The 27969-nt window shown below is 54.5% G+C and overlaps 3 protein-coding genes across 8 annotated transcripts in view; 2 read left to right on the plus strand and 1 right to left on the minus strand.

The window, feature by feature from the left end:
• Positions 1-4389, plus strand: part of PPFIA3 (PTPRF interacting protein alpha 3) — a 24128-nt gene extending 19739 nt beyond the window's left edge. For 4 of the 5 annotated variants that reach the window (XM_045989306.1, XM_045989310.1, XM_045989309.1 and 1 more), the window contains 7 exons: positions 403-578; positions 956-1053; positions 1264-1439; positions 1528-1596; positions 1813-1984; positions 2470-2541; positions 2629-3424. In XM_045989306.1, coding sequence (XP_045845262.1) covers positions 403-578; positions 956-1053; positions 1264-1439; positions 1528-1596; positions 1813-1984; positions 2470-2528 — 750 coding nt within the window. In that variant the 3' untranslated portion in view covers positions 2529-2541; positions 2629-3424. Of the gene's footprint in view, positions 1-402; positions 579-955; positions 1054-1263; positions 1440-1527; positions 1597-1812; positions 1985-2469; positions 2542-2628; positions 3425-4180 lie in introns of those variants that run through there. The other variant, XM_045989308.1, reaches the window with a different exon arrangement.
• HRC (histidine rich calcium binding protein) lies at positions 3583-8670 on the minus strand. Its single transcript, XM_045989312.1, has 6 exons — positions 5428-8670; positions 5282-5352; positions 4717-4785; positions 4402-4456; positions 3915-3951; positions 3583-3730 (listed from the first exon to the last, which is right to left on the minus strand). Exons 1-6 carry the CDS (start codon positions 7232-7234, stop codon positions 3694-3696), a joined length of 2076 nt encoding a protein of 691 aa, XP_045845268.1. The 5' UTR covers positions 7235-8670; the 3' UTR covers positions 3583-3693.
• Positions 8671-8733: 63 nt separating this feature from the next.
• Positions 8734-27969, plus strand: part of TRPM4 (transient receptor potential cation channel subfamily M member 4) — a 38530-nt gene continuing 19294 nt past the window's right edge. Inside the window, exons 1-12 of one of the 2 annotated variants that reach the window (XM_045989304.1) lie at positions 8734-8825; positions 9123-9190; positions 13656-13830; positions 14163-14343; positions 14527-14690; positions 14922-15105; positions 17954-18015; positions 18157-18348; positions 18652-18751; positions 22976-23088; positions 23388-23729; positions 23870-24004. In XM_045989304.1, coding sequence (XP_045845260.1) covers positions 8802-8825; positions 9123-9190; positions 13656-13830; positions 14163-14343; positions 14527-14690; positions 14922-15105; positions 17954-18015; positions 18157-18348; positions 18652-18751; positions 22976-23088; positions 23388-23729; positions 23870-24004 — 1740 coding nt within the window. In that variant the 5' untranslated portion in view covers positions 8734-8801. The remainder of the gene's footprint in view (positions 8826-9122; positions 9191-13655; positions 13831-14162; positions 14344-14526; positions 14691-14921; positions 15106-17953; positions 18016-18156; positions 18349-18651; positions 18752-22975; positions 23089-23387; positions 23730-23869; positions 24005-27969) is intronic. The other variant, XM_045989303.1, reaches the window with a different exon arrangement.

Consider the following 27969-nt stretch of genomic DNA (forward strand, 5'->3'; position numbering starts at 1 on the left):
CCCGACTGGGGGAGAGCGATGTTGGGCTGACGCATTGTTCGGAGCTGGGACTAGTGCTTCTCCCCCCATGGCCGCTCCGGTAGCCCGAGGCTCTGGTGGGAGAGCAACTTCTGCTTCCCCGCAGGGGGAGGGTCTGAGATGCTGCAGTGCCGCAGGTGCACCGGTGATGGTGATCCTGCGGGTCCCGGGCCCACACTCCCAGGAGACAAGGGTCTGCTCTGTTATTAGGAAGGTGTAGGAGACCACTGGATGGGTCCATCGTCCTGAGCAGAGGTTGACTGATGTCCTAAGGTGGGGTGGAGAAAGAACGACCTTGGGTCAGGGGGTTGGAGCGCACCCTCCTACGGACATGGGAAGGGGTCAGAGGGCCTGACCCCTCCCCCCACCTGCCCATGGCCCCAGATCCTGGCATATGGTGACATGAACCACGAGTGGGTGGGGAACGACTGGCTGCCCAGCCTGGGGCTGCCCCAGTACCGCAGCTACTTCATGGAGTCGCTGGTGGACGCCCGCATGTTAGATCATCTTAACAAGAAGGAGCTCCGGGGCCAGCTCAAGATGGTGGACAGCTTCCACAGGTGGGGGCTGCCTGGCCAAGGGGGACAGTCCGAGGGGAGGCCTCGCTCCTAGAGAGTCGTTGGGCAGTGGGACTGTTGACGGGAACTATCTGTGGCCCTTTCACCCGGGTTCTCAGGAAATCCCGAGTTCTGTGTCCCTTCCGCCAATAAGGCGGCCTGCTAGCAAAAGTTAACGTCCTCAGACAGCTTGGCTCCTTGACCCCACATCCTGCCCATGTTACCCAAGTCCTGGGGGGGTCAGCGATCCCAAAAACTGACCCAGTAGAACAACTCCCCAACCTTTCCCAGAAGACCACAGCCAGTGGGGAGGGAAGCAGCAGCAGCAGCCGCTGGAGTTGTGAGGGCTCCTCTGTGACCCTGCTTTCCCTACTGCCCAGGGTGAGTCTGCATTATGGGATCATGTGCCTGAAACGGCTCAATTATGACCGGAAGGACTTGGAGCGGAGGCGGGAAGAGAGTCAGACCCAGATCCGGGGTGAGTAGAAGCATAGGAGTCTTCCCCCCTCTCCCGCCCGCCCCCACGCCAGGTGGAGGAGTTTGGGGCAGGTGGGGAGGAGGTGTGATTAAGGGAGGGGGAAGGGAGGGGGCGGGGCCAGAATGGGGGGCGGGGTCCGGAAAACGGAAATGGAGGAGACACGGGGCTTAAATTGGACCGGCCGGCCACTGAGAGCCCCTTCTGTCCCAGACGTGATGGTGTGGTCCAACGAGCGGGTCATGGGTTGGGTGTCCGGGCTGGGACTGAAGGAGTTCGCCACGAACCTCACGGAGAGTGGGGTGCACGGGGCGCTGCTCGCCCTGGACGAGACCTTCGACTACTCCGACCTGGCCTTGCTCCTGCAGATCCCCACACAGAATGCGCAGGTGAGCGGCCGCTCAGCCCGGGGCACACGGGGCACCCCCCACCTCGCAGACTGCCCGCTGCCACCCTTCTTCCATCTCTCGTCCCCAGGCCCGGCAGCTCCTGGAGAAGGAGTTCAGCAACCTCATCTCCCTGGGCACCGACAGGAGGCTGGACGAGGTGGGCACGGCGGCAGTCCCGAGGCTCAGACCCCGTGGAGGCTCAGCTGCTAGCGACACCTGCGGCCTGCGGGGCCTGAGCTGAAGGATGGGGCTTGACTGCACGGGCAGGAGGCGGGACCGGAGCAGGGGCGGGGCTAAGGGAGAGGTGCAACCCGAGGGGGGCGGAGTCAAAAAAAGGGTCTGAACTCGTCCCCGGCCGGGCCCCTATACCTAGGACAGCGCCAAGTCCTTCAGCCGCTCCCCGTCCTGGCGGAAGATGTTTCGAGAGAAGGACCTCCGAGGCGTAACCCCCGACTCAGCTGAGATGTTGCCCCCCAACTTTCGTTCGGCCGCAGCGGGGGCCCTGGGATCTCCGGGGCTCCCTCTCCGCAAGCTGCAGTCCGAAGGTGGGCGGCTCCCCAGGGCGAAGGCCCCTCCTCCCTTCCCCCTGCTCGGGGTGGGAAAAGGACCAACTCTACATTCCAGAAGCTCCCTCCAGGTTCTGTGAAATGGCCTAGTCTTTTTCTCCCCGACACATGACGAATGGATTGCTCAGTCTGCCAATTCCCTCCTCCGGGCGTGGCATGGATTAACCCCCACTCCCCTCCGAAGTGGGAAATGAATCCGCCCACAGTCACCTGGGGCACCTGAGAGGAATCCACAGCTGCGGGAAGGGGAGGGAAACCGGCGTGGAGCCGGGTGTTCGTTGTCATCGCGGGAAGGGAAATCCAAGAGAGGACGCTTGGGGTTGAGGATCAGAGAAACCCTACCGTGTGTGTGTGTGTGTGTGTGTGTGTGTGAGAGAGAGAGAGAGAGAGAGAGAGAGAGAGAGAGAGAGAGAGAGACGCATGCGCACCAGACCAAACCAAACCACTACTCGCTCTCCCTCTAGGCCAGACTTCTGGGAGCTCCCGGGCAGACGGCGTTTCGGTCCGGACCTACTCCTGCTAGTGTAGGCCTCCAGGTGAGGACTGTCCTGGGCGATCTTGGGGGGTCGGGGCGGCACTATGGATCTTCACGGCTCCACGTACTGCCCCCGGCGTCAATGCAGGTGACCTCACTCGGATGGAAGAATCTTGCAGAGGCTGGGCTGTTCCCCCTCCTGCCCAGAGTTTGGTCTCGCCGGGGAGAGCGGGCGGGGGAGCTCGCGCCGCGGACCGGACCATCTGTACAGACGAGCGGGGAGTGCGCGTCCCCGCCTCACAAAAGGACTGGGCCTGGACCAAACCACACGAACTGGACTGAGGGGGAACGAAGAGGGCAGGAAGAAATCCCGCCCCAAACTTCCGCCTCCCTTTTCTCTACTTTGTAATTTATTGATCAGTTTCCGATGGGAGATGGGTGCCCTTTCCCCGCGGGAAGGGAGCGGGGCTTCCCTCCCGGGCCGCATGCTAGGAGAGGCTGCCCGCTCCCTTTTCTCCTCCCCAGTCGCGGGGCCCAAGTCTTCCTTCTTCGTCCGAAAGGAGGGGAGGGGGGACTCGCTGCTACAAGCCTCGCCCCATGTGCCACTCATCCCCGCCCCGCCGCGTCAGGTCGCAGGTGCCTGGGGTCAGCTGCGGGTGGAGTCCCTTCTTCCTCCCCAGTGTCTCGTGTCCCCGGGGCCTCTCCGCCCCCCGTGCTGTGGCCGTGGCCGTGTCCGTGCCCCGGGGGTAGGGGGTGCAGAACTCCGCTCCCGGTTTCCCTCCGGCTCCGGGGTTTGCATGGGAGAATCCTCTTTCCACGATGCCACTGGGCGACGTGGCGTGGGGGGAGGGAGGACGGTGGGGGAGCCCTCGCCCGAGATTCTTGGTCGGCCTCCCTGCCCCAGGCGTCACTCAGTGATCACGGGTAAAGAGAACTGTTTCAAAAAGCTCCCGTGTTGCCTGATTTATTTGTCAGGACCTTAGGAAAACCGACCTCCTCAGGAAACCAGGAGGCCGGACCGCCCCTCCCTCCGACCCATGAGTCTAAGTCCCAAGTCCCCACCCGCGCCTTCTCTGGTGCCCCGAGAATCCGGACCCCACGCCTGACAACGAGGTTTCGGGGAGCATGTTTATTCATACTGCAATTCAATAAATATGGCTCATGGGAAGGGGTCGGAGCGCCAGGCCGGTGCATCTTCGCCGCGGCCGGATGGTTAGGGTTCTGGAGTTTCCAGCATGTCCGCCAGGGCTCTGGAGAGGAGGACGCAAGGTTAGACAGCCCAAGTGCCCAAAGCTCGCCCCAGGCGCTTCGATGGGGATGTTAACCTGCCCATTTTTACCGACAGGGCAATGGAGTCCCAGGGTCGTCCAATCACTGAGCGGGACTGCGCCTCTCTAAACAGGGCCCTCAGACTGCCCCCCTCCACACACTTACTGGTACAGGGAGGAGGAGAAATAGTCGACGTAGCTTCCTGTGGGAGAGAAGATAAGAGGCTTGAGCGGTACACCACAGACGAAATTAGAGGAACCTGGAATCCTGACTAGTTCTGCCCCCGACCCCCCCCCCCCCCCCCACCGCCTTGTCCGAATTCCTTCCCTAAATTGAATTCCTTCTGTTGGGACTTCTTTCAAGGACCTGCACTCTCTCCTTGCTCCTGGTGTTCCCATTCTCCTGAAGCCCCTTTTCTTCCAATTCTACAGGCTTCAGCAGGCCCATCCTTCAACCAGCCACCCTTAGCCTAAGTAGGCCTCAGTATCTAGCCTCACCCCTCCCTCGGCCCAGGCCCCGCCTCTCCGCGCGCGCCCCGCCCCGCCTGCTGACTCCCAGCCTTGGCCACGCCTCCGCGCCTAGCCACGCCCTGCAGCCTCCCCGGCCCGCCTGTCGGATTGGGCTCTGTCTCCACGGAGTTTGCCTGGCTTACCCGGTGTGCAGACCGTTTCGCAGACCAGCGGGCAGAGGTAGCAGAACTGGCAGTGCTGGGGGCGGGGATGGGGAAAGACACAAGTGTAAGACATGGTCGGGGCGGAGCCGGGATGGGGGCAGGTGCTGGACAGGGGCCCCAGTCGGAGGTTAAGGGTAGAGGCGGGATCCAGTGTGGAGTCAAGGTAGCACCAGGGATGGGGATAGAGGGTTGGGTCAGTCTGAAGGTAGCGGCCAGGATTTGGGACCGTGGGTGTCCAGGGGGCCCCGGGCCATCCTGGGGCCTGGTGGAACCTGGGTCCTGGGAAAGTGTCACCTGGCACTGGTCGCAGTGCTCCCCCATGTTCTCCTCGTCGCAGTGACAGTTCTCACATTCAGTGCATCTCTGGGGACGGAGGATTCAGGCTTGGGGATACCGTTTGGGAGCCACCCGCCAGACCTTCACCCTACCCCCTGGACATTTCCCCAGCTCCCCACGCTCATTACCTCCCACACTGAGCTCAGCAGCTTCCCCCTTGTTCCCCTCTTGCGAGGTGACACCATGTCCCCCTGTCGCTCTGGGCTGGACCTGTGGGTGTTCTCTTCATGCCTTCTCCCTGTTCTCCCCACAGCCTGCCAGGCCCCGGTCCCATTCCACCCACCCTCGACTCTACCACAGAGCCTCGACCCTCCCCTCCGTCCCTGAGTTGGTGGGTACAGCTCAGGCCCCACTTCCTCCTGGACTCTTGCCCCGGCCTCCTCCTCAGCTTCCCGGCCTCCAGTCTGCCTGCTGCATGGCCCCAGAAGCGTCCTTCTTCACCTGGCACTGCCCTCAGGCACCTTAGAGCCCCGGGACAAATTCCAGGGACAGCCTGGAAGATGGACCTGGGCTGGGCACTCACATTGCAGAAAGAGCAGTAGCCGCACAGGGACCCAGGCTGGTAGTTGCCGTACTCCTGGGCCCCCTGCAGATCTGTGGGGACAGGAGAGCAGCAGTGAAGCAGGCTGACTCCGCTCCTCCCTGCCCCCACCTGGCCAGACCACTTACCCGTGTCCTCGCCACTCTGCTCCTCACTGGAGCCACCCCCGGCCACCTCCCTCCTGGCCATCGGGTTAGGGATGATGGTGAAGGGGAGCTCCTCGTCCTCCAGCCCGTCCTCCTCCTCTTCCCCCTCCGGGCGGTCTTGGCTCAGTGGGGTCTGAACCGCAGCCCTCCTTTCCCTCTTCTCTTCCTCCTCCTCCTCCTCCTCCTCCTGGCTCAGGCTGAGGCCATGACCTTCCTCCTCATCTTCTTCATCCTGCTGATCCAGGCTGCCATGGCGGGTGCCTTCTCCCCGTTCTGAGCTTTCATCGTCTTCCTCGTGGGAGCTCCGGTCTTCCTCCTTCTGCTCTGCCTCCTCAAAATCTCTCTCCCTCAAATGGCTTCTATCCTCGACCCCCATGTGTTCCAGGGGCTGGTGGCTAATCTCATCTTCCACAGACCCTCTATGGCCAGGCCCTTCATCTTGGTGGCCTTGTTGCCTGTGGCTGGGAGCCTGGTGACCAAGCTTGTCAGAGATGTCCTCGTCTTCGTCCTTGGGGACTGCATGGGCAGGGGCTACTGACTTATATTCATCTGGAAAGTCGTCCTCCTCCATGCTCTCGGGGCCCGGGTGTTGGGAGCCTGCAACGTGGTGGCTGAACGTGACTGTGACCTCCTCTTCCTCTTCCTCCTCGTCTCCAAGGTGAGTATGTCTGGGAATCTGGTGCCAGTGTTCGGCGGACTCATCCTCATCCCCATCTTCGTCTCCATGGCCTCGGTGTCCGTGGCTGGGGATATGGTGATGGTGTTCATCTGAGATGTCTTCGTCCTCTTCCTTCCCGTGGCCTCGGTGCCAGTGGGCCTGGTGTCCGTCCTCAGTGGACATGTCCTCTTCCTCATTTTCTCTGTGGCCTCGGTGTTCGTGACTGGGGCTATGATGATGGTGTTCATCTGAGAGGTCCTCATCCTCTTCCTTCCCGTGGCCTCGGTGCCTGTGGGCCTGGTGTCCATACTCAGTGGAGATGACATCATCATCATCATCATCATCATCTTCTTCTTCTCCGTGGCCTTGGTGCCCGTGGCTGGGGACATGATGGGGATGTTCATCTGAGACATCTTCATCCTCTTCCCTCTCGGGGCCTTGGTGCCTGTGGGCCTGGTGTCCATACTCAGTGGAGACATCATCACCATCCTCATGGCCTCGGTGTCCGTGGCTGGGGATGTGATGGGGATGTTCATCAGAAGCATCTTCATCCTCTTCCCTTCCGTGGCCTCCGTGCCTGTGGGCCTGATGTCCATACTCAGTGGAGACCACCTCTTCCTCCTCATCTTCATCGTCCTCTTCTCCGTGGCCTCCATGGACGTGCCTGATGGTATGATGGTGATCCTTGCTGGACTCAGTTTCATCCTCATCCTCGTCTTGGTGGCCATGGCTTCTGTGACTGGGGAAGTGGGGCCCGGGCTCGTCTGAATCATCCACATCTTCGTTCCCGTGGCCTCTGTGCCCATGAGCCTGCCAAGCATGTTCGGTGAAGACCTCCTCATCAGGGATATTCTCTTCTCTGACCTCGTGGACTTGGTACCTGTGGTCTCCGTGACTGTACTCCCTGGAGACGTCCTCATTCTCATCTCTGTGGCCTCTGTGGCTGTGTATGGGGTAGCCAAAGTCACCAGACACGTCCTCTGAGGGCCCCACGACTTCTGCATTGTTGTTCCAGTTGCTGGGGCCCGGCCCGGCCCCTCTCAGCTGCTGGGTCATGGCGGGGGGGAGGAGCAGGCTGGCCACAGCCACCCAGAGGAGAGAAGTGTGCAGCCATGGCCCCCAGTGGCCCATGGGGACGGACAGGCGGCAGAGCTTCTCCCAGGGCTGGCTCCAGCTGCCTCTGTGGCTCTGTGGACGAGTGTTGCAGTCCTTGCCCCTTTTTGGGTCCTTCTGGTTCTTTCTGCCGGTGTCTTTCCTTTGCTATGTCCCCTGGTGCCTCTGCCTGTCTGCCTTCCTCCCGGCCCTCACTGCCGGACCCCCCTGGGAGGCTGTCTCAGGAGCCCCCTTACCCCCCTCTCAGGCCCTCCCTTCCCACCTCCCAGCCAATAGGGTCTCTCTCCTCCCCTCTCTGTGGCTAAATTTACCCTCTGCCCTGAGTTATTCTGGGTCAGTCCCCGCCTGCCCCTCCCCTCCTGCTCCTCCTCCTCCCAGAGCTGGGCAAGGGGCAGGTGAAGGGGTCTCGACCTGGCCAGGACTGGGGACCAAGGGCTTGACTTGGCTGCCAACAAGTTCATGTTTGGCAGCGACAAAGATAATGGGTAGACTTTTAGTGGGCCAAGTTGGGGGGAGCCTAAGACAACTGTGGGGGCTGGAGGGACCCATCGGAGAGGAGAGACCTCTGCCGTGGCAGGATTGGGGATTGGATTCTGGGGAGTTTCTGGCCAGAGAGGCAGCCTTTGCCGAGAGTGTGGATGACAGTATGGAGGCCCTAGACAGGGGTGGAAGGAACTCGCTCCAGCACACACACCTGTGACCTGCTGTCCCTGGAGCCAAGGGCAGGAGACCAGGCCAGGCCAGGGCTATAAATACAGCGAGGGGGGTGGGGGGCTCAGGTTACCCAGCTAGGCCGCAGCTGTCCCTGTCAGAGCTGGCAGGAGACAGGTGGGCCTGCCTGTCTGTGGGTCACTATCTCCCACTCCTCACCCTGTCACTATTGCCCTGGCCCCCTGGGCCCCCAGTCCTCTTTATGGGACTCCCTCTCTCATTTCTGCCACCCACGTTGCCCAGCCACAGGATTCTACTATCTTCCTGTCACTCGGAGTGTCTGCTCTCCACCCAATTCTTTGTTTTTCTCTCTCTGAGACAGTGTACCCCCCAAATCTCTGTTCACCCCCTTTCTGATTCTCTGCCCCCTACCTAAGTTTTTGTGCCACCCCCCCCCCCACCATAGATTAATGTACCCCCTCCCTACCTTTGGCATTCCATCTTGGGTCTCTGTCTCCCTTCCCCCCCACCCCCCATCTCCGTTTCTCTCTCTCCCGTCTCTGACATCCCTTTTCTGGGTTCTGTCCTCCTCTCTCTCTGGTTTCTTTTCCCTCTCTCAGTCTCTTGTCCCTCCTTCTCCGGATCTCTGTGCCCTCTTTCTGGATTTCTGTCTCTTTCTGATCTCTGACACCTCTTTTCTTGGTTTCGGTCCCTCCTTCTCTGGCTCTCTGGCCCCCTCTGGGTCTTCGTCTGGCTCGGCCGACTGTCCCTTTGCCCCGCCTCTCGTTTTCGCATCCGCAGGACTCCCCGCCCCCCCAGACCTGGCCCCGCCCCGCTGGGAAGTGGTGGATCCGGTTTGTCCTGGGCGGGTCTGGAATCGGGGGTTGGTGGAGGGAATGTGGGGAGCCGGTTAGGTTGCGGCGGCTGCGGCAGCATGGTGGGTCCGGAGAAGGAGCAGGTACGGCGGCCGGACTCCTGGGCTTGGCCTCCTGGTTCCCAGCGAGGAGGGTGCTGGAGACCCAGATTCTTGGTTCAAACGAAGGACGGTGTCGGGGTGGGGGGTCCCGGAGGTTGGGGAGCTCCGGACTCCTGGGTCCTTGGGGACAGATAGGACTCGGGGGCTAGGGGAGTCCTGAGGCTGGGGGAGGAAGGCGCTGGGGTGCCGGACTCCTGGGTCCGGGAAAGTGTGCGGGATGGGGGACTCGTACCCATAGGACTGAGCTGGAGCCCTCCCACCCCTTGTTCCTGTCCCCAGAGCTGGATCCCCAAGATCTTCAAGAAGAAGACGTGCACGACATTCATCGTTGACCCCACAGATGCGGGGTGAGGAGTTCACCCCTGGGATCGACCCCGAAGCATCCCCGGCCCACTGACCCCGCCCACCTTCGCCCCCCCCCCTCCTGTCACTGCAGTCACTTCCAAGGGCGTGCCCTGGTGGCGCTCTCCCCAGGGGGAGGGTTTGGGGAGGTTTTGGGTCTGTGCAGACTCTTCCAATTTCCCTTTGGGCAGGGTCAGTGTTAAAGCCCCAGGCTTGGTTCTGTTTCTTTCCTTCCCTGTGTCTCTTCTCTGCGTCTTCTTGCGTCACTTTCTTTTTCTTTTGGCTGTTTGTTTCATTCATTCATTCATTCGTTCGTTGGTTCATTCATTCATTCATCCAAGAAGCCTGCGTTCAGTGTTCCCAAGGGAGAGTAATTATCAGGAGCACAGGCCCTGGCAGGGTCCAGATGTCACCCGGGACTGGTGCTGTGTGGCTTTGGGTAAATCCTTTCATCTCTCTGGGCCTCATCTGTCACCTGCACATAAAGCCAGGCACTACCTCCTGAGTGGGCATTTATTGTGAGGATTTAAACAAGTACCTGCTTGTGAATTAATGGAACGGGGCCCAGCATGTGGTTGGCGCTGGAAAATGCCCCCAATGACCCCTGGAAGGTAGCAGTTACTTCTGGGGGAGGCCCTGTGCTTGGGCTTGGTGGCTGGGGACACTTGTATAAGGCCCATGCAGCGTTTGCCTATCTCGGGGAGCCCCTGGCCTTCAGGGTCGGTCTCTCCAGTGGATTCTGGCTTTGAAGTTGTTTTCAAGACCATCGTTGGGGGCATGGGAGATGTCACCATTCCTCATTTAGTGAGTCCTAGGAACATAGTAGTTCAGTAAGGCTTGCGATGATGCCCAAATAAACAGACAGACGTTATTGGAGGTGAGTGCTCCAGACCTTCTTGCTGGTGTGGAGTGTGGCCAAGGCAGTGTAGGGACCTCTGGTCTGGTGGGAAGAGGACTAAAGCAGAGAGACGGGAGCTTGGAATGACGAGCAGCTGGGCCCTCTCCGGCCTGGCTATGGCTGGGGAGGGCACACAGGGTGTCACAGGTGGCTTCTGGAGGAGGAGGGGCTGGTGAGGTGGCATTTGAAGGATGAGCTGGCATTTGACAGTTGAAGGCAGCAGGGAGAGGAGAGCATGCACTTAAAGGAGTGAGGAGAACATGTGCAAAGTTCAAGGTGCGGGAGGTCTCTGTGGAGGAGGGCGGGCCAGACGTCACTGGGCCTCAAGGGCCTGGACCTTGGCCTGGGGTGCTGGGGAGCAGTGGGAGGGGCGGATCAGCTCTGAGTGTGGAAGGAGCCTCTGGTTTCGTGTGAGGATGAAGAGGAGTTCGAGAAGCCGCAGGAGAGGCAGGGCTAGGGTCTGGGTGGGATGGGAAGAGGCCTGAGCCAGGTCACTCCTGTGGGGACACAGGATGGGGATGGGGACAGGAGCTTGGGGAGGAGTCAGAAGAGGGGAGGATGGGGGAGGATGGGCCCCGGACATCTGGTCTGGGACCTGGGAGACAGTGGGGTTGTCCCCAGGATGGGGAATCCAGGAGGATGAGCGGGTCTGGGGAATATTTCCAAGCTCAGCGTGGGCCTTCACGTGTCAGGGGCCTTGGAGGGGACTAGGGGACACTGCAGACCTGGGTCTGTGACTTCTGTCCAGCATTCGAGAAGTCTTAGCTGGAGATGGTAACTGCAACTGTAGAAGGAGGTGAAACGTCGGCGGGGGGGTATGTGCAAAGTTGGGGAAGGTGCGTTGGCAACGCTATGGCCTTTTTTTTGCACAGAAGAAAATTTTTATTTTTTATTTTTAAAGATTTTATTTATTTACTTGAGAGAGAGAGAGAGAGCACAAGCAGGGGGAGCAGCAGAGGCAGAGGGAGAAGCAGGCTCCCCACTGAGCAGGGCACAGGGCTCAATCCTAGGACTTTGAGATCATGCCCTGAGCCGGAGGCAGATGGTTAGCCGACTGAGTCACCTGGGCGCTCCCCCACCTGACGCTTCTTTCCCCTAAATTGCTTTCTTGGCCCCTGGGGCATCAACTTTGAGAACCATGCAGGGAAGCCGTGTGGTCTGGGCTTCTGGGAACACCTCCACTCAAGGGAGGCACCGAGAAAGAGAAAAGCTACCGGTGTGGCAGGGACAGGGCAGCCAGGGGAGCAGGTGAGCCCTGCCAAGGGACAGAAAAGGTTTCTTGGAATCAGTCTTTGAGCTGTGACCAGTGCCATTTTGTGATCATCACACGAGACCTGAATAGAGGCCATTGTGTTTGGGGATATGTGGTCCTTGCTGATGTTGTCAGGAACAGTGTCCGCTTCAGCGGCCACGCAGAGGAAGAGAGGTAGGAGGTGAGAAGTGCAGAGTGGGGATTCTGCCAGTTCCGTCCACCGAACTTTCTACAATGGGGGAAATGTTCTATATCCATGTCCAGTACGGCAGCCACTGGCCCCATGTGGCTCCCAAGCACTTGAAATGTGGCCAGAGTGACCTAGGAACTGTATTCTTAATTGTATTTAACTTTAATTTATTTAAATGTAACCAGCCACATGTGGCTAAGGTCAACTAGACTAGACAGCTTCTGTCTGGAACATGGAAGTTCTGGAACATTCCATGCAGAAGTTTTATCTACAAGGACTAGTGGGAAGTAGATGGAGGGTAATGAGGGGGTCCAGGGATGGGACTGAGATAGGTGAAAGGACCAAGAGGGTCAGCCGAGGCGTGCCGGCTCCCTGGAGGTGGACTCAGAAATGAGAAGGGATGTGTCCTTCACTGTACACACTGCACCAAGAGCCGGGCTGAGTGTGTTCGGTCCATCCCGGGTGTGGATTGATGGCCATTGTCTCAGCGTCTTTACAGCTTTTAACAGATCCGTGTACCCCCGGCAGTGTTCCTCTGGGAAACTGGTCCTTAAGTCAAGGCTTACTCCGCTTTTATAGATTGGGGTCTCCTCCGCTATCCGCAGTCCCTTCTGGAATCAGGACCAAAGAGACGTAGATACATTTTCTTTCTTTTTTTTTTTTTTTTAAAGATTTTATTTATTTATTTGACAGAGGGTGCCTGGGTGGCTCAGTGGGTTAAAGCCTCTGCCTTCGGCTCAGGTCATGATCCCAGGGTCCTGGGATCGAGCCCCACATCCAGCTCTCTACTCCGCAGGGAGCCTGCTTCCTCCTCTCTCTCTGCCTGCCTCTCTGCCTAGTTGTGATTTCTCTCTGTCAAATAAATAAAATATTTAAAAAGAAGTTATTTATTTGACAGAGAGAGATCACAAGTAGTCAGAGAGGCAGGCAGAGAGAGAGAGGGGAAGGAAGCAGACTCCCTGCTGAGATATGGGGCTCGATCCCAGGACCCTGGGATCATGACCTGAGCCGAAGGCAGAGGCTTTAACCCACTGAGCCACCCAGGCACCCCGTAGATACATTTTCAAGTGAATTCTTCATTCCCTAAACCTATGTTGCTTGATCTTGAAAACTCCAAAGGCCCATCGCTTGTCCACTTATTTAAGGGATGCGAGGGCTACTCTGCATTTAAGGGAAACATTAGTTTCGTCTCTGATCACCATAAATGAAAAAACTTCCATTTGCCACAAAGAGAAAGAAAGAAGCCACAGAAGACCATCATGATGAGAAGCAAATGAAGGTATTTTCCTTCTAACTGGACGGTGTTGGCAGCCCAATTTTCAGAGCCTTCTCTCTGCTGGGGAAAAAAAAAAAAAAGAAGAGGAAGCAGGGCAGCAGGGCTCCTGGCTGGCTCTGTTGGTGAGAGCAGGTGGCTCTGGATCTCTAGGCTGTGGGTTCGAGCCCCACGTTGGGTGTAGAGAGTACTTAAATAAGTAAACTTAAAACAAAAACAAAAACAAAAAAACCAAAAACCAGAACAGACAAGAGTAGCGAAGGGTGAGGCCTTGCGCACATTCTAGTGCCCGGGAAGCCTCCCCCTTGACAGTGATGCGGCACCAAGAAGGCAAGGTTGTGTGATGCTCCACGCCTCCTTGGGGCGAGTGGTTTCTCCATGCAGCCCTCGGTTTAGTTCGCACCGTGTGATTTCACCGCCTTACCGTTGTCTGGATCTGAGGAGGAAATGGGGGCTCAGGGAGGTGAACCCCAATGTCCCACAGCTGCCCCCGCCTCTGAGCGCTCTCTGAAACCTCTGGCTTTTCCTTCTTGAGGGTTCTCTCCCATTTGGACTGCGGGCAGCTGGCCGGCCCCTGGTGGTTGGTGGTGCTGGGGCAGCGTGGCGTAGTGAGGCGGGTCGTGCCGCCTCCCCGCTTGGCTTCCTTGAGCCCATGTGGCTCCCTTCCGCTGGCAGGTCTGGCTCTGGCTGTTCTTTCTCCCCAGCGCCAGGCAGCGCCAAGGTCAGCACGGACTATACGTCTACCTGCGGGGAGGGAGGCGGCGTGCAGAAGTGTGGACGCTTCTACAGGATCCTTAGGGTCGGGGGTGCGGAGGGACACCCCTGGGGTTCATGCTCCCCTTCCCCCTCCTCCCCAGAGGAGACTTGTGCCAGTGCGGGCGTCCCCGGAGTGCCCACCCGTCTGTGGCTGTGGAGGATGCCTTCGGAGCAGCCGTGGTGACTGTGTGGGACAGTGACTTGCACACCACAGAGAAGCCCACCGATGCCTACGGGGACCTGGATTTCCTGGGCGCCGGCCGCAAGGCCAGCAATGTGAGGCCTGCATGTCTGGGCAGGGCCGGGGTCCGTGAGCGGGGTTGCATGCGTCAGGGCCCCCCCACCCCACCGTCAGAGTCTGGGGTTGCCGCTGCTGAATGCTGTCTCCCCGTTTGCCCATTCCTGTCTTCCCCTCTCCCCGAATCTCTCTCCCTCCACCCCTGTCTTTTCTAAGTCTGTCGCTTTCTCTCTGGGTCTCTGTCCTTTCCCCCTGGGTTACTGCCCCCCCCCCCCCATCCTTCTCTGTCTGGATCTCTGTTCTCTGCATCTCTGTCCCCTTCTCTGTCGGTGTCCCTTTCCCCATGTCCCCTCCTCCTGTGTGTCCGCAGTTCCTCCGGCTCTCCGACCGCACGGATCCAGCTACCGTGTACAATCTGGTCACCCGCACATGGGGCTTCCCGGCCCCAAACCTGGTGGTGTCAGTGTTGGGAGGGTCAGGGGGCCCCATCCTCCAGACCTGGCTGCAGGACCTGCTGCGTCGCGGGCTGGTGCGGGCTGCCCAGAGCACAGGTGACTGAGGCTGGGGGGCTGGCTGTGCCCCCTGAGTCTGGTGCCCCTGCCCATGTCCCACACTTCTCTGGGGTGGATGCGGTCCCCCCCCCCCCAGCTCTGAGGGGGTTTTGGTCTTACTCTCTCTGTCCCTGTACACCCATGTCTCTGGACCTCACAATCACTCTCTGGGTCTCTGTGTAGGGGCCTGGATTGTCACCGGGGGTCTGCACAGGGGCATCGGCCGGCACGTTGGTGTGGCTGTGCGGGACCACCAGACGGCCAGCACTGGGGGCACCAAGGTGGTGGCCATGGGCGTGGCCCCCTGGGGCGTGGTTCGGAATAGAGATGCCCTCACTAACCCCAAGGTGGGACCCAGAGTCCTGAAAAAGGAGGGGGCTGGGAATCCTGAGTCTGAGGGAGGAGGTGGCTGGGGGCCTGGATCCCTGGGTCCAAGGGAGGAGGGGTTGGGGGTCCGGACCCCTGGGTCCGAGGGAGGAGGGTGTGGGGCTTCAGACCCCAGAGTCTGAGGGAGGAGGGGCTCCTGTCTGTCCTGGTCCTGATGGAAAAACTCTCTGGTCTGGCCAATTGTCCCCCAGGGCTCGTTCCCTGCGAGGTACCCGTGGCGTGGTGACCGCGAGGATGGGGTCCAGTTTCCGCTGGATTACAACTACTCGGCCTTCTTCCTGGTGGACGATGGCACCCATGGCCGCCTGGGCGGCGAGAACCGCTTTCGCCTCCGCTTCGAGTCCTACGTCGCGCAGCAGAAGACGGGCGTGGGCGGTGAGTGGCTTCCTCCCCCTGGGACCACAGTGCGAGGCTCAGGGTCCCCGTGGTCCGGTCTGGTCGAGGTTTGGAGGGGCGGAGGAGTTACCTTTGGTCTAGAACCTTCTCCCACTATTCGCTCTGTTTTTAAAGAAATCTTTGCCTCGAAATCTAAACGACACGAAAGCAGATGGCTCGGTAACGTTTTAAGAAACTGAACCCATGTGTGAAACCAGCACCCAGATCAAGAAACCTATCACTGGGCCCAAGAAGCCCTTTCCTTCTGGCCACGAGGGTCTCCCCCCCCCCACCCCCACCCCCACCCCCTGTCCTCTGGTAGTGCAGGGAGGGGTTCTGGCTGCACCTCCGTGCGTGTGGACAGAATCCTACAGCGTCTGCACGTTCTCGAGTCTGGCTTGTTGTAGTCCATGTTATTTCTGTGAGATTCATTGCACAAGTTGTGGTCAGTAAATAACTCACGGGTCAAAAAAGAAACAGAAAAGCCAGAAAATATTTTGAACTGGATGGTAAGAAATGTATGACCTACAGAGCCCTTCCAGGATGCAGCCAAAGTGGCATCTAGAGGAAATTTGTAGATTTAAATGCATATATCAAAAAGGGGGGGGGGGTGCCTGGGTGGCTCAGTGGGTTAAGCCTCTGCCTTTAGCTCCAGTCGTGATCTCAGGTTCGTGGGATTGAGCCCTGCTCAGGCTCTCTGCTCCGCGGAAAGCCTGCTTTCCCTCCTCTCTCTCTGCCTACTTGTGATCTCTCTCTCTGTCAAATAAATAAGTGAAATCTTAAAAAAAAAAAAAAAGTCTGAAAGTCAATGTTTCAAGCCTCCAATTAAAAACAAAACAAAAGACCAGTCAGTTGAGCATGTGACTCTTGATCCCAGGGTTGTGAGTTCAAGTCCCACATGGGATATAGAGATTACTTAAAAAAAAAAAAAAAAAAAAAAAAACTTGGAAAGAAAGAGGGGCACCTGGGTGGCTCAGTCAGTTAAGTGACTGCCTTTAGCTCAGACCATGATCTTGGGGTCCTGGGATGGAGTCCCACCTAGGACTCTGTGCTGAGCAGGGAGCCTGTTTCTTCCTACCCCCTGCCCCTCACCCTGCTTGTGCTCTGTTTCTGTCTCTGTCTCTCTCTCACATGCTGTCCTTCTCTCTCAAATAAATAAATTTAAAAAGAAATTAAGAAAAAAGGGAAAACACCTTCAAACTCCTTCTAGCCCCCATCCTTTCCCCAAGCTGCATTGAATTTATATGTCACTTTTTTTTTTAAAAGATTTTATTTATTTATTTGACAGATAGAGATCACAAGTAGGGAGCAAGGCAGGCAGAGAGAGAGAGAGAGAGAGGAGGAAGCAGGCTCCCTGCCAAGCAGAGAGCCCGATGCGGGGCTTGATCCCAGGACCCTGGGATCATGACCTGAGCGAAAGGCAGAGGCTTTAACCCACTGAGCCACCCAGGCACCCCTATATGTCACTTTTTGATATTTTAACGTGATATTTGTTTTCCCCTTTATTCAAGCCTGGTCCTTAAGTAAGGTCTGTCAGTTTCCTCATAAAAATCTCATACCAGGTATGAGATTCCCAGGTAATTTATCATTTTTATGGAAACATGGATAAGAGACATTACTAGTTTGGAGAAAAGTTTTTTGATTTTTGTGTATTTTTTTGGTATCAGTCTTCTTACCAAATTTTCTTATTAATATTTATTTATTTTGAGTGGAGCCTCTCCAATTTTCTGAGAATCTAAGTCATGTTTTTTTCCAATAGATAACTTTGTCTCTTCCAGCTTAAAAAAAAATATTCACCTGTATTCCGATTTTACTTTCTTACATCATTCCATTAGCTCAAAACTCCTGGATGAGTGTGAAAAGAAGTAACATTGTTTGTTATTTTATTGGGAATATAATTAGTAGTAAACTGTCTTACATGATTTTGTTGTTAGGCTTTAGAAATGTATTATACTTAGATAATTCTTTTTTTCTTTCATTTAAAGATTTTGTTTTTTAGAGAGAGAGAGAGCAGGAGGGGTGAGGGGTTGGGGCAGAGGGAGAAGCAGGCTCCCTGCTGAGCAGGGCGTCCGATGTGGGGCTCAAAGTGGGGGCTCAATGTGGGACTCGATCCCAGGACCCTGGGATCTTGACCTGAGCCAAAGGCAGATGCTTAACCGACTGAGCCACCCAGGTGCACTCTTTCTTTTATTTTAAGTAATCTCTACACCCAATATGGGGCCCAAACTCACAATCCCCATCTAAAGTCACGTGCTCTACCAACTGAGTCAGCCAGGTGCCCCTAGATCTTTCTATTCCTTATTTCCTTTGTTTCTGTTTAAACTTCCATCATTTCCTGGCTCCTGGGCCGTTAACCAATTACAGGAGTGACTTATGCCATAAATACCTGCCTCATTTGGGAACCTAGGAGTCCAAGCCCCCAGCCCCTTCCTTCCCTGGGAAGTCAAGTATTGCTGTCTTCAAAATCTGGTCCTGCCTAACCCGCTTAAAGATATGATGATTCCCATGGGGCCCCTGGGTGGCTCAGTGGGTTAAGCCTCTGCCTTCGACTCAGGTCATGATCCCAGGGTCCTGGGATCGAGCCCCACATCAGGCACTCTGCTCAGCAGTGAGCCTGCTTCCCTTCCTCTCTCTCTGCCTGCCACTCTGCCTACTTGTGATCTCTGTCTGTCAAATAAATAAATAAAATCTTAAAAAAAAAAAAGATGTGATGATTCCCGTGATCTCCAGGACACAGGATTAGGCAGGAGTCAAGTTTGTCCCAGGGACTCATGGGAAATGTGGTTCTTTCCCATCCCTGGCAAGGACTGATGGGAGGTGACCAAGCCCCCTTCTCTCTTCTCCTCAGGGACTGGAATTGACATCCCTGTCCTCCTCCTCTTGATCGATGGTGATGAGAAGATGTTAAAGGTATAGGGTCTACATGGGGAGGTGGCTGGAGGTCCTGACTCCTGGCTTCTGAGTCTCAGGGGAGGACAGGGCTGGGGATCTGGACTCTGGGTGGGTTGAACACCTTCCTTCCCTGATCAGACTGCCCCCTTTGTCCTGCAGCGGATAGAGAATGCCACCCAGGCTCAGCTCCCCTGCCTCCTGGTGGCCGGGTCTGGGGGAGCTGCAGACTGCCTGGCAGAGATCCTGGAGGACACTGTGGCTCCAGGGAGAGGGGAGAGCAGGCGAGGTGAAGCCCGGGATCGGATTAAGCATTTCTTCCCCAAAGGGGACCCTGAGGTCCTGCAGGCCCAGGTATGACACTGGGGGCCCAACTCTGAATCCTGAGATGGGACGGAGCTAGGGACCCAGGTCCCTGGGTCTTGAGGGATGAGGATGCTGAGAACTTGGAGTCCCAGATCCCAGGGAAAAGGATAATGGAGGCCCAGACTCACTGATTTGAGGGTGGAGAGGCCTAGGGGCCCAGACTCCCAGGTTTTGGGAGTAGAGGATGCCAGGCATCTAGATTACTAGGTCCCGGAGGGAATGGTCTCCTGTGACTCTGTGGAGAGGGACAGGAGGATTGGGCAGCGGGTTGCGGAACGTGGTGTTCTGCAGGTGGAGAGGATCATGACCCGAAAGGAGCTGCTGACAGTCTATTCATCTGAGGACGGTCCTGAGGAATTTGAGACCATCGTCTTGAAGGCCCTTGTCAAGGGTAAGTCTTGGACCTGCAAATTCTCCTCCTCTCTCAGCTCAACTTTGGACACCTTTCCTGGCCTGGGCACTTTATCTTCTCTAATCTAAAGTTGGGCTCCTTTTTATCTCTTTCCTTTTTCTTATTTCCCTTGGGAGCATTTCTTGGGGCTTTGCATGGTGCTATTTGGACAGCTTTCCCAAGATACTTTCATTGTATTCCAAATTGTTTTCTTCCTGTTGGATTTATGGTCCAACATGGATTCCATGTTGGATTCATGTATGCATGCTTTCATCCATCTGTACGGTGCTTTTTCCATCTACCCATTGTTCCATTCATCCTTCATTCTTCTCTCTGGCCAATCATCCTTCCGTCTTGCCTTCCACCCATCCTTCTACGTGTCTGTCCACATATCCATTGACAGTTTCAACCACTCATTCTTCCATCCTCCCATTTTTTTTTAAAAGATTTTATTTATTTGACAGCGAGAGAGAGAGATCACAAGTAGGCAGAGAGGCAGGCAGAGAGAGAGAGAGAGGGAAGCAGGCTCCCTGCAGAGCAGAGAGTCCAACGCGGGACTCGATCCCAGGACCCTGAGATCATGACCTGAGCCAAAAGCAGCGGCCCAACCCACTGAGCCACCCAGGTGCCCCCATCCTCCCATTTTTGACCCATCTATCCATCCATCCATCCATCCATCCATCCATCCACCCACCCATCCATCCATCCGTCCGTCCATCCGTCCATCTACCCACCCATCCGTCCATCCATCCATCCATCCATCCACCCATCCATCCATCCATTCATCCACCCATCCACCCATCCATCCGTCCATCCATCTACCCACCCATCCGTCCGTCCATCCATCCATCCATCCACCCACCCATCTACCCATCCATCCATCCATCCATCCATCCGTCCACCTGCGCACCCATCCGTCCATCCGTCCATCCATCCATCTACCCATCCATCCACCCATCTATCCATCCATATTTCCTTTTTTCCTTCCATCCATCTATTCATCCACCCATCCACCCATGCTTTCATCCATTTATCCGTCCATCTTTCCATCCATCCATCAAACCACCCATCTATCCATCCAGCCATATTTCCATCCATCCATCCATCCATCCATCCATCCATCCATCCATCCTTTCATCTATCCACCCACACTTCCCTTTCTTCCTTTCCTACATGGCTCCCATATGCTAGGCACTAAGGAGTAGGGGAGTCGGAGATGAACCAAAGTACTGTCTCTCATGGAGGAACTCCTGATATTTTACTACAGGAATGGCTGATGAAAACCAAAGTAGGGAGCAGAATGGCCACCTGGTAGAGGCTGGGGAGGGGGATCATTTATTCATTCAACAAACATCACCCTAGGCTCCAGAGACTAAAGCAGGCCCAGTTCTTGCTCTGAAGGACCACAGATCCTACCAGAGTTTTTTGGAAACAACCTTAAGTAATATGGAAGACCAAAGCATGGAGAGGGAAGCTGCTGTCAGTAAAGAGACAAGGATGAGGAGCTATTTAAATGGGTCTTGAAGAGCTAGAATCTGGACTTAGTGAGATGGGGAGGTAGGGTAAATAAATGGTAGGGAGGATTCCTAGAACTCTGTGGGGCTGAGGAGGGGGAGGGGCGTTTTTCACAGAGTTTTACATGGAAAACACCCACTTAGGTTAAAAACTCCACGTCCTGGGGCACCTGGGTGGCTCAGTGGGTTAGGCCGCTGCCTTAGGCTCAGGTCATGATCTCAGGGTCCTGGGATCGAGTCCCGCATCGGGCTCTCTGCTCAGCAGGGAGCCTGCTTCCCTCTCTCTCTCTGCCTGCCTCTCTGCCTACTTGTGATCTCTCTCTGTCAAATAAATAAATAAAATTAAACAAAACAAAACAAAACAAAACTCCACGTCCCATAAATGGTGAATGGCAGTCAGTGAGCAAACCTGATTCACTTCCCAGCAGCCAATTCACCAGGCTCTTGGGAGGACAGAGGGCGGCCCTGGGAGAGGTGGTTTGCACGGATAGTGTCGTCAGTCTTTTGCCTGCAGAAGTGAAAGCGATCCCACTCCGCTGGGGACTTTGGAGCCTGCTGGGCGGGCTCAGTGATAGCAGAGTTGACTGACTGGGTTTGGGCAGGTGAGGAAGGAAGCAGGGAAGGGGTGCATGCTCCTAAGACTGTGGCATGAGCCCAGGCACGGTGCTGAGCAGTTGGCAGACCTTTGCCCCATAATTCTCCATTCCTGCTTGCAGGGGGGTGTAGGGTGGGGCAGAGAGGGTTGGGGGAGAGGCTAGAGGGTTGGGACCTGGGGATTGATGAGCTAGGGAATGTGAAAGAAAGGAGGGAGGGGCAGGGATGGCACGGGGAGCGGGGTGGAGGGGCTGCCTCATTGACTGGGTGGACAAAGGGGCCATCCCTAAGATGCAGAACCCAGGTAAGGTTGGTGCTGAGCTCCATGTGGGGCATGGTGAGCATGAAGGGTGGGGGGAGGTCTAGGTGATAAATGGAGAGATGTGTTAAGACAGAATAGAAATGAGATATAATTTTTTTTTCTTGTCTTGAAACTGAGGAAAGTCAGGGAGATCGACGGAATCTTAGAAAATCCCACTGTGAGGGTTAAGCCGCTGCCTTCGGCTCAGGTCATGATCCCAGGGTCCTGGGATCGAGCCCCGCATCGGGCTCTCCGCTCAGCGGGAGCCTGCTTCCCTCTCTCTCTGCCTGCCTCTCTGCCTGCTTGTGATCTCTCTCTGTCAAATAAATTAAAAAAAAAAAAAAATCCCACTGTGAATTCACTTCTCTGGGTTTTGAAAAGAAATATAGGGGCACCTGGATGGCTCAGTCGGTTAAATGTCTGACTCTTCTCAGCTCAGGTCTTGATCTCAGGGTCGTGAGTTCAAGCCCTGCACTGGGCTCCACACCCAGCATGGAGCCTACTTATAAAATATGTTTATAAAGTTATGTTGTCCTAGGCATGTGACTGCCTCTCTCTTGACCTGTCTCCTCAACCCCTTCGAGCTTCCACTGGTCCAGCGGCAGATTCCTCTCTGGAATCCCATCCCACAGTTATCAACGTTAACAGTGCTGCCAAGTGGGGACCATGATCATCCCCGTTTTACAGATGAGGGAGCAGAGACTCCCAAGGTCCAGTGGCTTTCCTGAAGATGCTCACTGGTGTTGGTGGAGCTGGGATTGGAACCTAGGTCTGCCTGCCTCAGAGCCCATTGCGCATCTGCACTCCACTCGATTGCGTAGTCCCGCCATTCCAGTTTTTGGAACAACCAAAATGGCGCTCCTTTGTTTTGGAAATCGATGTGGAGCAAGTGGACACAGAAAGAAAAACTAACTCCATGGCACAGGTCCTCTGGGTGCCAGCAGTGCCTAGACTTTGCTTGACTTCTCCTTGGAACCTTTGCTGGATGCTTCCGATTTTTCTGGTCCCTTGTTGGCCGTACATGTTTGGAAGAGTTAATTGTTGCACCAAAGTTTTAAAGGCCTTTTGGTTTTCCTCATTCTTTTTAATGACCTCCAGGGCCTTCCAGAGCACTGCTGAGGCTCGCATTTTTTCCCACCTCCTTTTCTGCTGCTCATTTCTCTGTCTTCTCACAAATACCCTTATGTTTCCAGGAAATCAGAGTGACTCAAGTTTGCTGTCCCTTCCTGCGCTTGCTTGCATGCAGACCTTAGCTCAGGCTTCTTCTGTTGCCTTGAAGTTTCTTTTCTCATCTTAGATGCGCACCTCCAAATCCTGCCCATCTTTCAAAAGCCCTACCTGTATGCCCGTCCTCTAGGAGGCGCCCTTGGATCACGCCACACACCTGTGAGTGCCGTCTCCCCTCATATTCTCTGCCCACCTGCGAGGGCACCAATCCCTTGGATGGTAGTTATGTAGTTCTTGGACACACTTCTCTGGAAGGACCTCCTTCAAGGCAGGGCCTGTATCCAGTTTCTTTCTCCATCCCTCCCATTGCCTGGTCGATAATCTATGTCAGTAAGTGTGAAATGGATACATGGATTCCCTTTCCTTCTTCTTGAGGACTCTAGAGTGCTGGTCTGCCCTGTACTGAGCTTAACGATCTTGTGCTTGCAACAATCTGACTTCTTAAAGACCCCAGATGCTACCCAACAACACCCCCTTCATTTGGGGTTTAATGTCACGTAATCTCCCACTGAAGCAAAGCAGACATTCATCTGAAGTTCCCGCCTCCCACCCCCAACTTCTCGCCCCCTCTCCCTCTCACTCTTTCAGCTTGTGGGAGCTCGGAGGCTTCAGCTTACCTGGACGAGTTGCGTTTGGCTGTGGCTTGGAATCGTGTGGACATTGCGCAAAGTGAACTCTTCCGGGGGGACATTGAATGGCGGGTGAGGGGGCAGGCCTGGGGGGCTGTGGGTCCTGACAAGGGGGATGCACTCTCCTCCCTGCCTGACTTCTTCCGCATCTGGCTCTGTCTTCCATTATTGTCCGACCTTCTCTTAATTGTCCATCTATTCCCATCTTGCTTCCCATCCATCCATCCATCCATACATTCATCCATCCATCCATCCACCCACGCACCTGTCACTCATATCTCTGTACCCCATCTCTTGTCCTTAACGTCTGACCTCACCTGGCATTCTGGCTGTGTGCTCATCTCTTTCCCCATCCCTCCCACCCCCACCAGTCTGTCCACCTGGAAGCCTCCCTCATGGACGCTCTCCTGAATGACCGGCCCGAGTTCGTGCGTCTGCTCATCTCCCATGGCCTCAGCGTGGGCCACTTCCTGACCCCGGCGCGCCTGACCCAGCTGTACAGCGCAGCGCCCCCCAACTCGCTCATCCGCAGCCTTTTGGACCAGGCATCCCACGGCACAGGCACCAAAAGCCCAGTCTTTAAGTCCTCTGCAGAGCCCCGACCCCCTGACGTGGGGCAGGTGCTGCGAATGCTGCTGGGGGAGATGTGCGCACCGAGGTACAGCGCGGGGGGCGCCGGGGATCCCCACCAGGGACAAGGCTACAGGGAGAGCGTAAGGACGAGGCCTGTGAGCCTGGGGGTGGGGAGTGGGGGATGCACTGAAGGATCTGGGGGTTTGCCCCTGGATGGGGGTGGAGCTGGTGGTTGGGCGGAGTCAGGGGCCGGTCCTCACCACACCTCCCTCGCCTGCAGGTGGGTCTGCTGTCGGACACGGCCCCATCTGAGCTCATGCTGGACGCCATCCTGGGGCAGGCCCCCTGGAGTGACCTGCTCCTCTGGGCGCTGCTACTGAACAGAGCTCAGATGGCCGTGTACTTCTGGGAGATGGTGAGTGCTGCTTTGGGCTCGGGTTCTACTTTCTTCTGTATTCCCGTCCTTTATCTCTGCTGGACCTCGGTGCCTGCGCAGTAAGAGTCCCCGACCTCCAGCATCACCACGGCCTCCATCCCGGCCTCCCCTCCATGCCGATCTGTGACTCCACTTGCTACTTGTCCTTCTCACCCCCCCAATACCATGCTGTTCTCGTAACTTGTGTTTTCCGCTAGCAATTCATATTGCGTGTTTCCCCTTGTTCATACCTGAGAATCAGTCACGTACTCTCGGAATGGTTCCTTGTATGGGGAAGTTCGTCGGTTTCCTGGAGCTGATGGGGAGTCATTTAAACATAGGTACACTTGCACACTAGAGTCAAGGACACCAACTAAGAAGGTAAATCTGGAAGCTTCCAGGAAGCCAAGGTGGGGGCCTGGACTAAAAACAGGTGGGATGGAGGCATTGGGACACATTTGGGAAGTTTGAGAAGGAAAAAAGGTCATAGGATTTGAGTGGAATCTAAGACAGAACCTATTTTTATGCTATAGAACTATCTTGACGGGGGGACCTGGGGGGTTCAGTTAGTTAAGTGTCTGCCTCCAGCTCAGGTCATGATCCCAGGGTCCTGGGATCGAGCCCCGCATCAGGCTCCCTGCTCAGTAGGGAGCCTGCTTCTCCCTCTGCCCCTCCCCCTGCTTGAGCTCTCCCTCTCTTTCCCCCTGCCTCTCAAATAAATAAAATCTTAAAAAAATATATCTTGACAGGACTTCTTCAGCTTTGGGTTGTTTTTAAACCCTCAAGTCATGGGTTAAATATAGATTATCTTTCACTGAGGTAAAATTCATATAACATAAAATTCACCATTTGAACCACTTAAAATTTTATGATTCAGTAGTAGCCTTTAGCACACTCATTGTGCCATGTCTCTATAGTTCCAGAACATTTTCGTCATCCCAAAAGGAAACCTCATACCCAGTTAGCACTTGGTCCACATTGCCCCCTCCCCCAGCCCCTGGCAATGACCAAGCTGCTTCCCGTCCCTATGGACTTTGGACTTGCCTCTTCTGGATGTTTATAGATTGGAATCTTCTCGTAGGTGGCCCTTTGCTCTTGATTTCTTATGCTCAGCATAGTGTTTTCATGGGTCATCCAAGTTGCAGGGCGTATCTGTGCCTCATTCTGTTTTGTTCTGAATAATATTCCATTTGTCAACGTGTGACGTTTTGTTTCTCCATTCACCTCTTGATGGTCTCATGGGTTGTTTGGGCTTTCCGGCTATTGTGAATAACAGTACGAGGAACATCGGTGTGCAGGTATCTGCTTGAGTCCCTGCTCTCAGCTGTTTTGAGGACACATCGAGGAATGGGGGTGTTGGATCAGATAATAATTTTAGGTTTAAGCTGTTGCGGAACCACCATACTGTCTTCCACTGTATGTGTATGTACATACAGTGTACATAACTGTATGTGAAAGGCCGCACCCTTTTACATTCCCACCAGCGAGGCATAAGGGTTCCAATTTCTCCACATCTCCACCAACACTTGGTATTTTCGGTTTGTTTGTTTTTTGTAATTGCTATCCTCATGTGGCTTTGACCCGTTTCCTTAATGATTGGTGACATGGAGCAACTTTTCATGTGCTTATGGACCATCTGTATATCTTTTGAGGAATGTTTGTCCTTTGGGGGCCCTCCCCTTTTTTTAAGAGAGAGAAAGTGAGTGGGGAGGGTGAGAGGGGGAGTCTTTTTTTTTTTTTTAAAGATTATTTATTTATTTATTTGACAGAGATCACAAGCAGGCAGAGAGGCAGGCAGAGAGAGAGGGGGAAGCAGGCTCCCTGCTGAGCAGAGAGCCCGATGTGGGGCTTGATCCCAGGACTCTGAGACCATGACCTGAGCCAAAGGCAGAGACTTTAACCCACTGAGCCACCCATGCACCCCAGAGAGAGGGAATCTTAAGCAGGCTCCACACCCGGCATGCAGCCCAATGTGGGGCTCAAACTCATGATCCTGAGATCATGACTAGAGCCAAAATCAAGAGTCAGATGTTTAACTGATTGAGCCACTCCACCCCCTGCTTTGCTCATTTTTAAAATTGGTTTTTCTGTCCTATTTTCTGTGGTTGCATTGTATGAGTTCTTGATATGCTCTGGATATTAATCCCTTATCAGGTGTATGATTTGCAGATCTCTTCTCCTTTGCTGTGAGTTCTCTTTTAACTCAGTTCATAGTGTCTTTTAATTCACAGAAGTTTTAAATTTTGATCAAGTCCAATTTGTCTGTGTTTTTGTTTTTGCTTTTGGTGTCATGTCTAAGTAACCATTGCCAAATCCAAGGTCATGAAGTTTTATTCCCATGTTATCTTCTGAAGGCTTTATAGTTTTAAAATTATGTATATTACCATTACTTAATCCTACTTGTTAATCTTACTGAGATTTCTTATGTGTGATGAGTCACTTCTCTTTGGCTGGTCTCAAGATTCTCTCTTTGTTTTTGGCTTTTGACAATTTTTTAAAAAAAGATTTTATTTATTTGAGAGAGAGAAACACAGCCAGAGAGGGAACACAAGCAGAGGAAACGGGAGAAGGTGAAGCAGGCTTCCTGCTGAGCAGGGAGCCCGATGAGGGGCTTGAACCCAGGACCCTGGGATCATGACCTGAGCCGAAGGCAGACGCTTAACAGCTGAACCACCCAGGCACCCCGGCTTTTGACAATTTGATAATAATGTCTGTCTGTCTTTCTTCCTTCCTTCCTTCCTTTCTTTCTTTCTCAGATTTTATTTATTTATTTATTTGACAGAGAGAGAGACATAGCGAGAGAGGGAACACAAGCAGGGGGAGTGGGAGAGGGAGAAGCAGGCTCCCCGCTGAGCACAGAGCCTGATGCGGGGCTCAATCCCAGGACCCTGGGATCATGACCCAAGCTAAAGGCAGACACTTAACAACTGAGCCACCCAGGCGCCCTGATGATAATGTTTTTCCAGTGTGAATCTCTGAAAATTTATCCTGCTTTATTTTCTTTGCTGTTGGATGTGCAGATTCATGTCTTTCATCAAAATTTGGGGAGTTTTAGTCCCCAAAACTCAAAATATCTTTATATTTTGAAATATTTTTAAAATCTCGGGGTGCCTGGGTGGCTCAGTGGATTAAGCCGCTGCCTTTGGCTCAGGTCATGATCTCGGGGTCCTGGGATCGAGCCCCGCATCGGGCTCTCTGCTCCGCGGGGAGCCTGCTTCCTCCTCTCTCTCTGCCTGCCTCTCTGCCTACTTGTGATCTCTCTCTCTGTCAAATAAATAAATAAAAAAAAAATCTTTAAAAAAATAAAAAAAGAAATATTTTTAAAATCTCGAAATATTCTTTTCTAGCCCTTTCTCCCTGTCTTCCTCTTTTGGGACTCCCATTATGCATATATTGGTATGGTTGATGCTGCCCCACATGTCTCTTCAGGTCTGCGTATTTTTCTTTATTCTTGGTTTTTATTTTTTTGCACCCAAACCAGATAATCTCAACTGCTCTATCTTCAACTTCATGTATTCTTTCTTCTGCCTCCTCAGAGCTGCTGTTGAGGCCTGCTAGTGAATTTTTCATTTATTGTACTTTTTACCTCCAGAATTTCTACTTGGTTCCTTTTTGATAATTTCTGTCTCTTTGTTCCTATTCTTTGTTTAGTAAGACATTGTTCTCCTGGCTTTCTTTCATTTTTTGTCCATGATTTCCTTCAGCTCTTTGAGCATTTGTAAAGCAATCGATTTAAAGTCTTTGTGCAGTAAGTCCAAAGTCTGAGCTTGACAGAGACAGTTTCTATTGATTTTTTTCTTTTCTTTTCCTTCTTTCTTTTTTTTTTCTATTATTATTATTATTATTATTAATTTCTTCCTGGGAATGTGCCATACTTTCTTGTTTCTTTGCAAGCCTCATAGTTTTTTGTTGAAAACTGGACATTTTGAATATTATAATGTGGCACCTCTGGAAACCAGCTTACC

The sequence above is a fragment of the Meles meles genome, chromosome 19 (assembly GCF_922984935.1).
Source record: "Meles meles chromosome 19, mMelMel3.1 paternal haplotype, whole genome shotgun sequence".
Lineage (NCBI taxonomy): Eukaryota > Metazoa > Chordata > Mammalia > Carnivora > Mustelidae > Meles > Meles meles.

Bases quoted from the DNA above. Each gene is read 5' to 3' on its own strand.
- HRC (XM_045989312.1), bottom strand. From the start codon at position 7,234: ATGGGCCACTGGGGGCCATGGCTGCACACTTCTCTCCTCTGGGTGGCT. The intron at 4,786-5,281 runs GTGAGTGCCCAG...CTCCGTCCCCAG, and splicing joins GCTACTGCTCTTTCTGCAAT to AGATGCACTGAATGTGAGAA. The intron at 3,731-3,914 runs GTAAGTGTGTGG...CCTCCTCTCCAG, and splicing joins TTCTCCTCCTCCCTGTACCA to AGCCCTGGCGGACATGCTGG.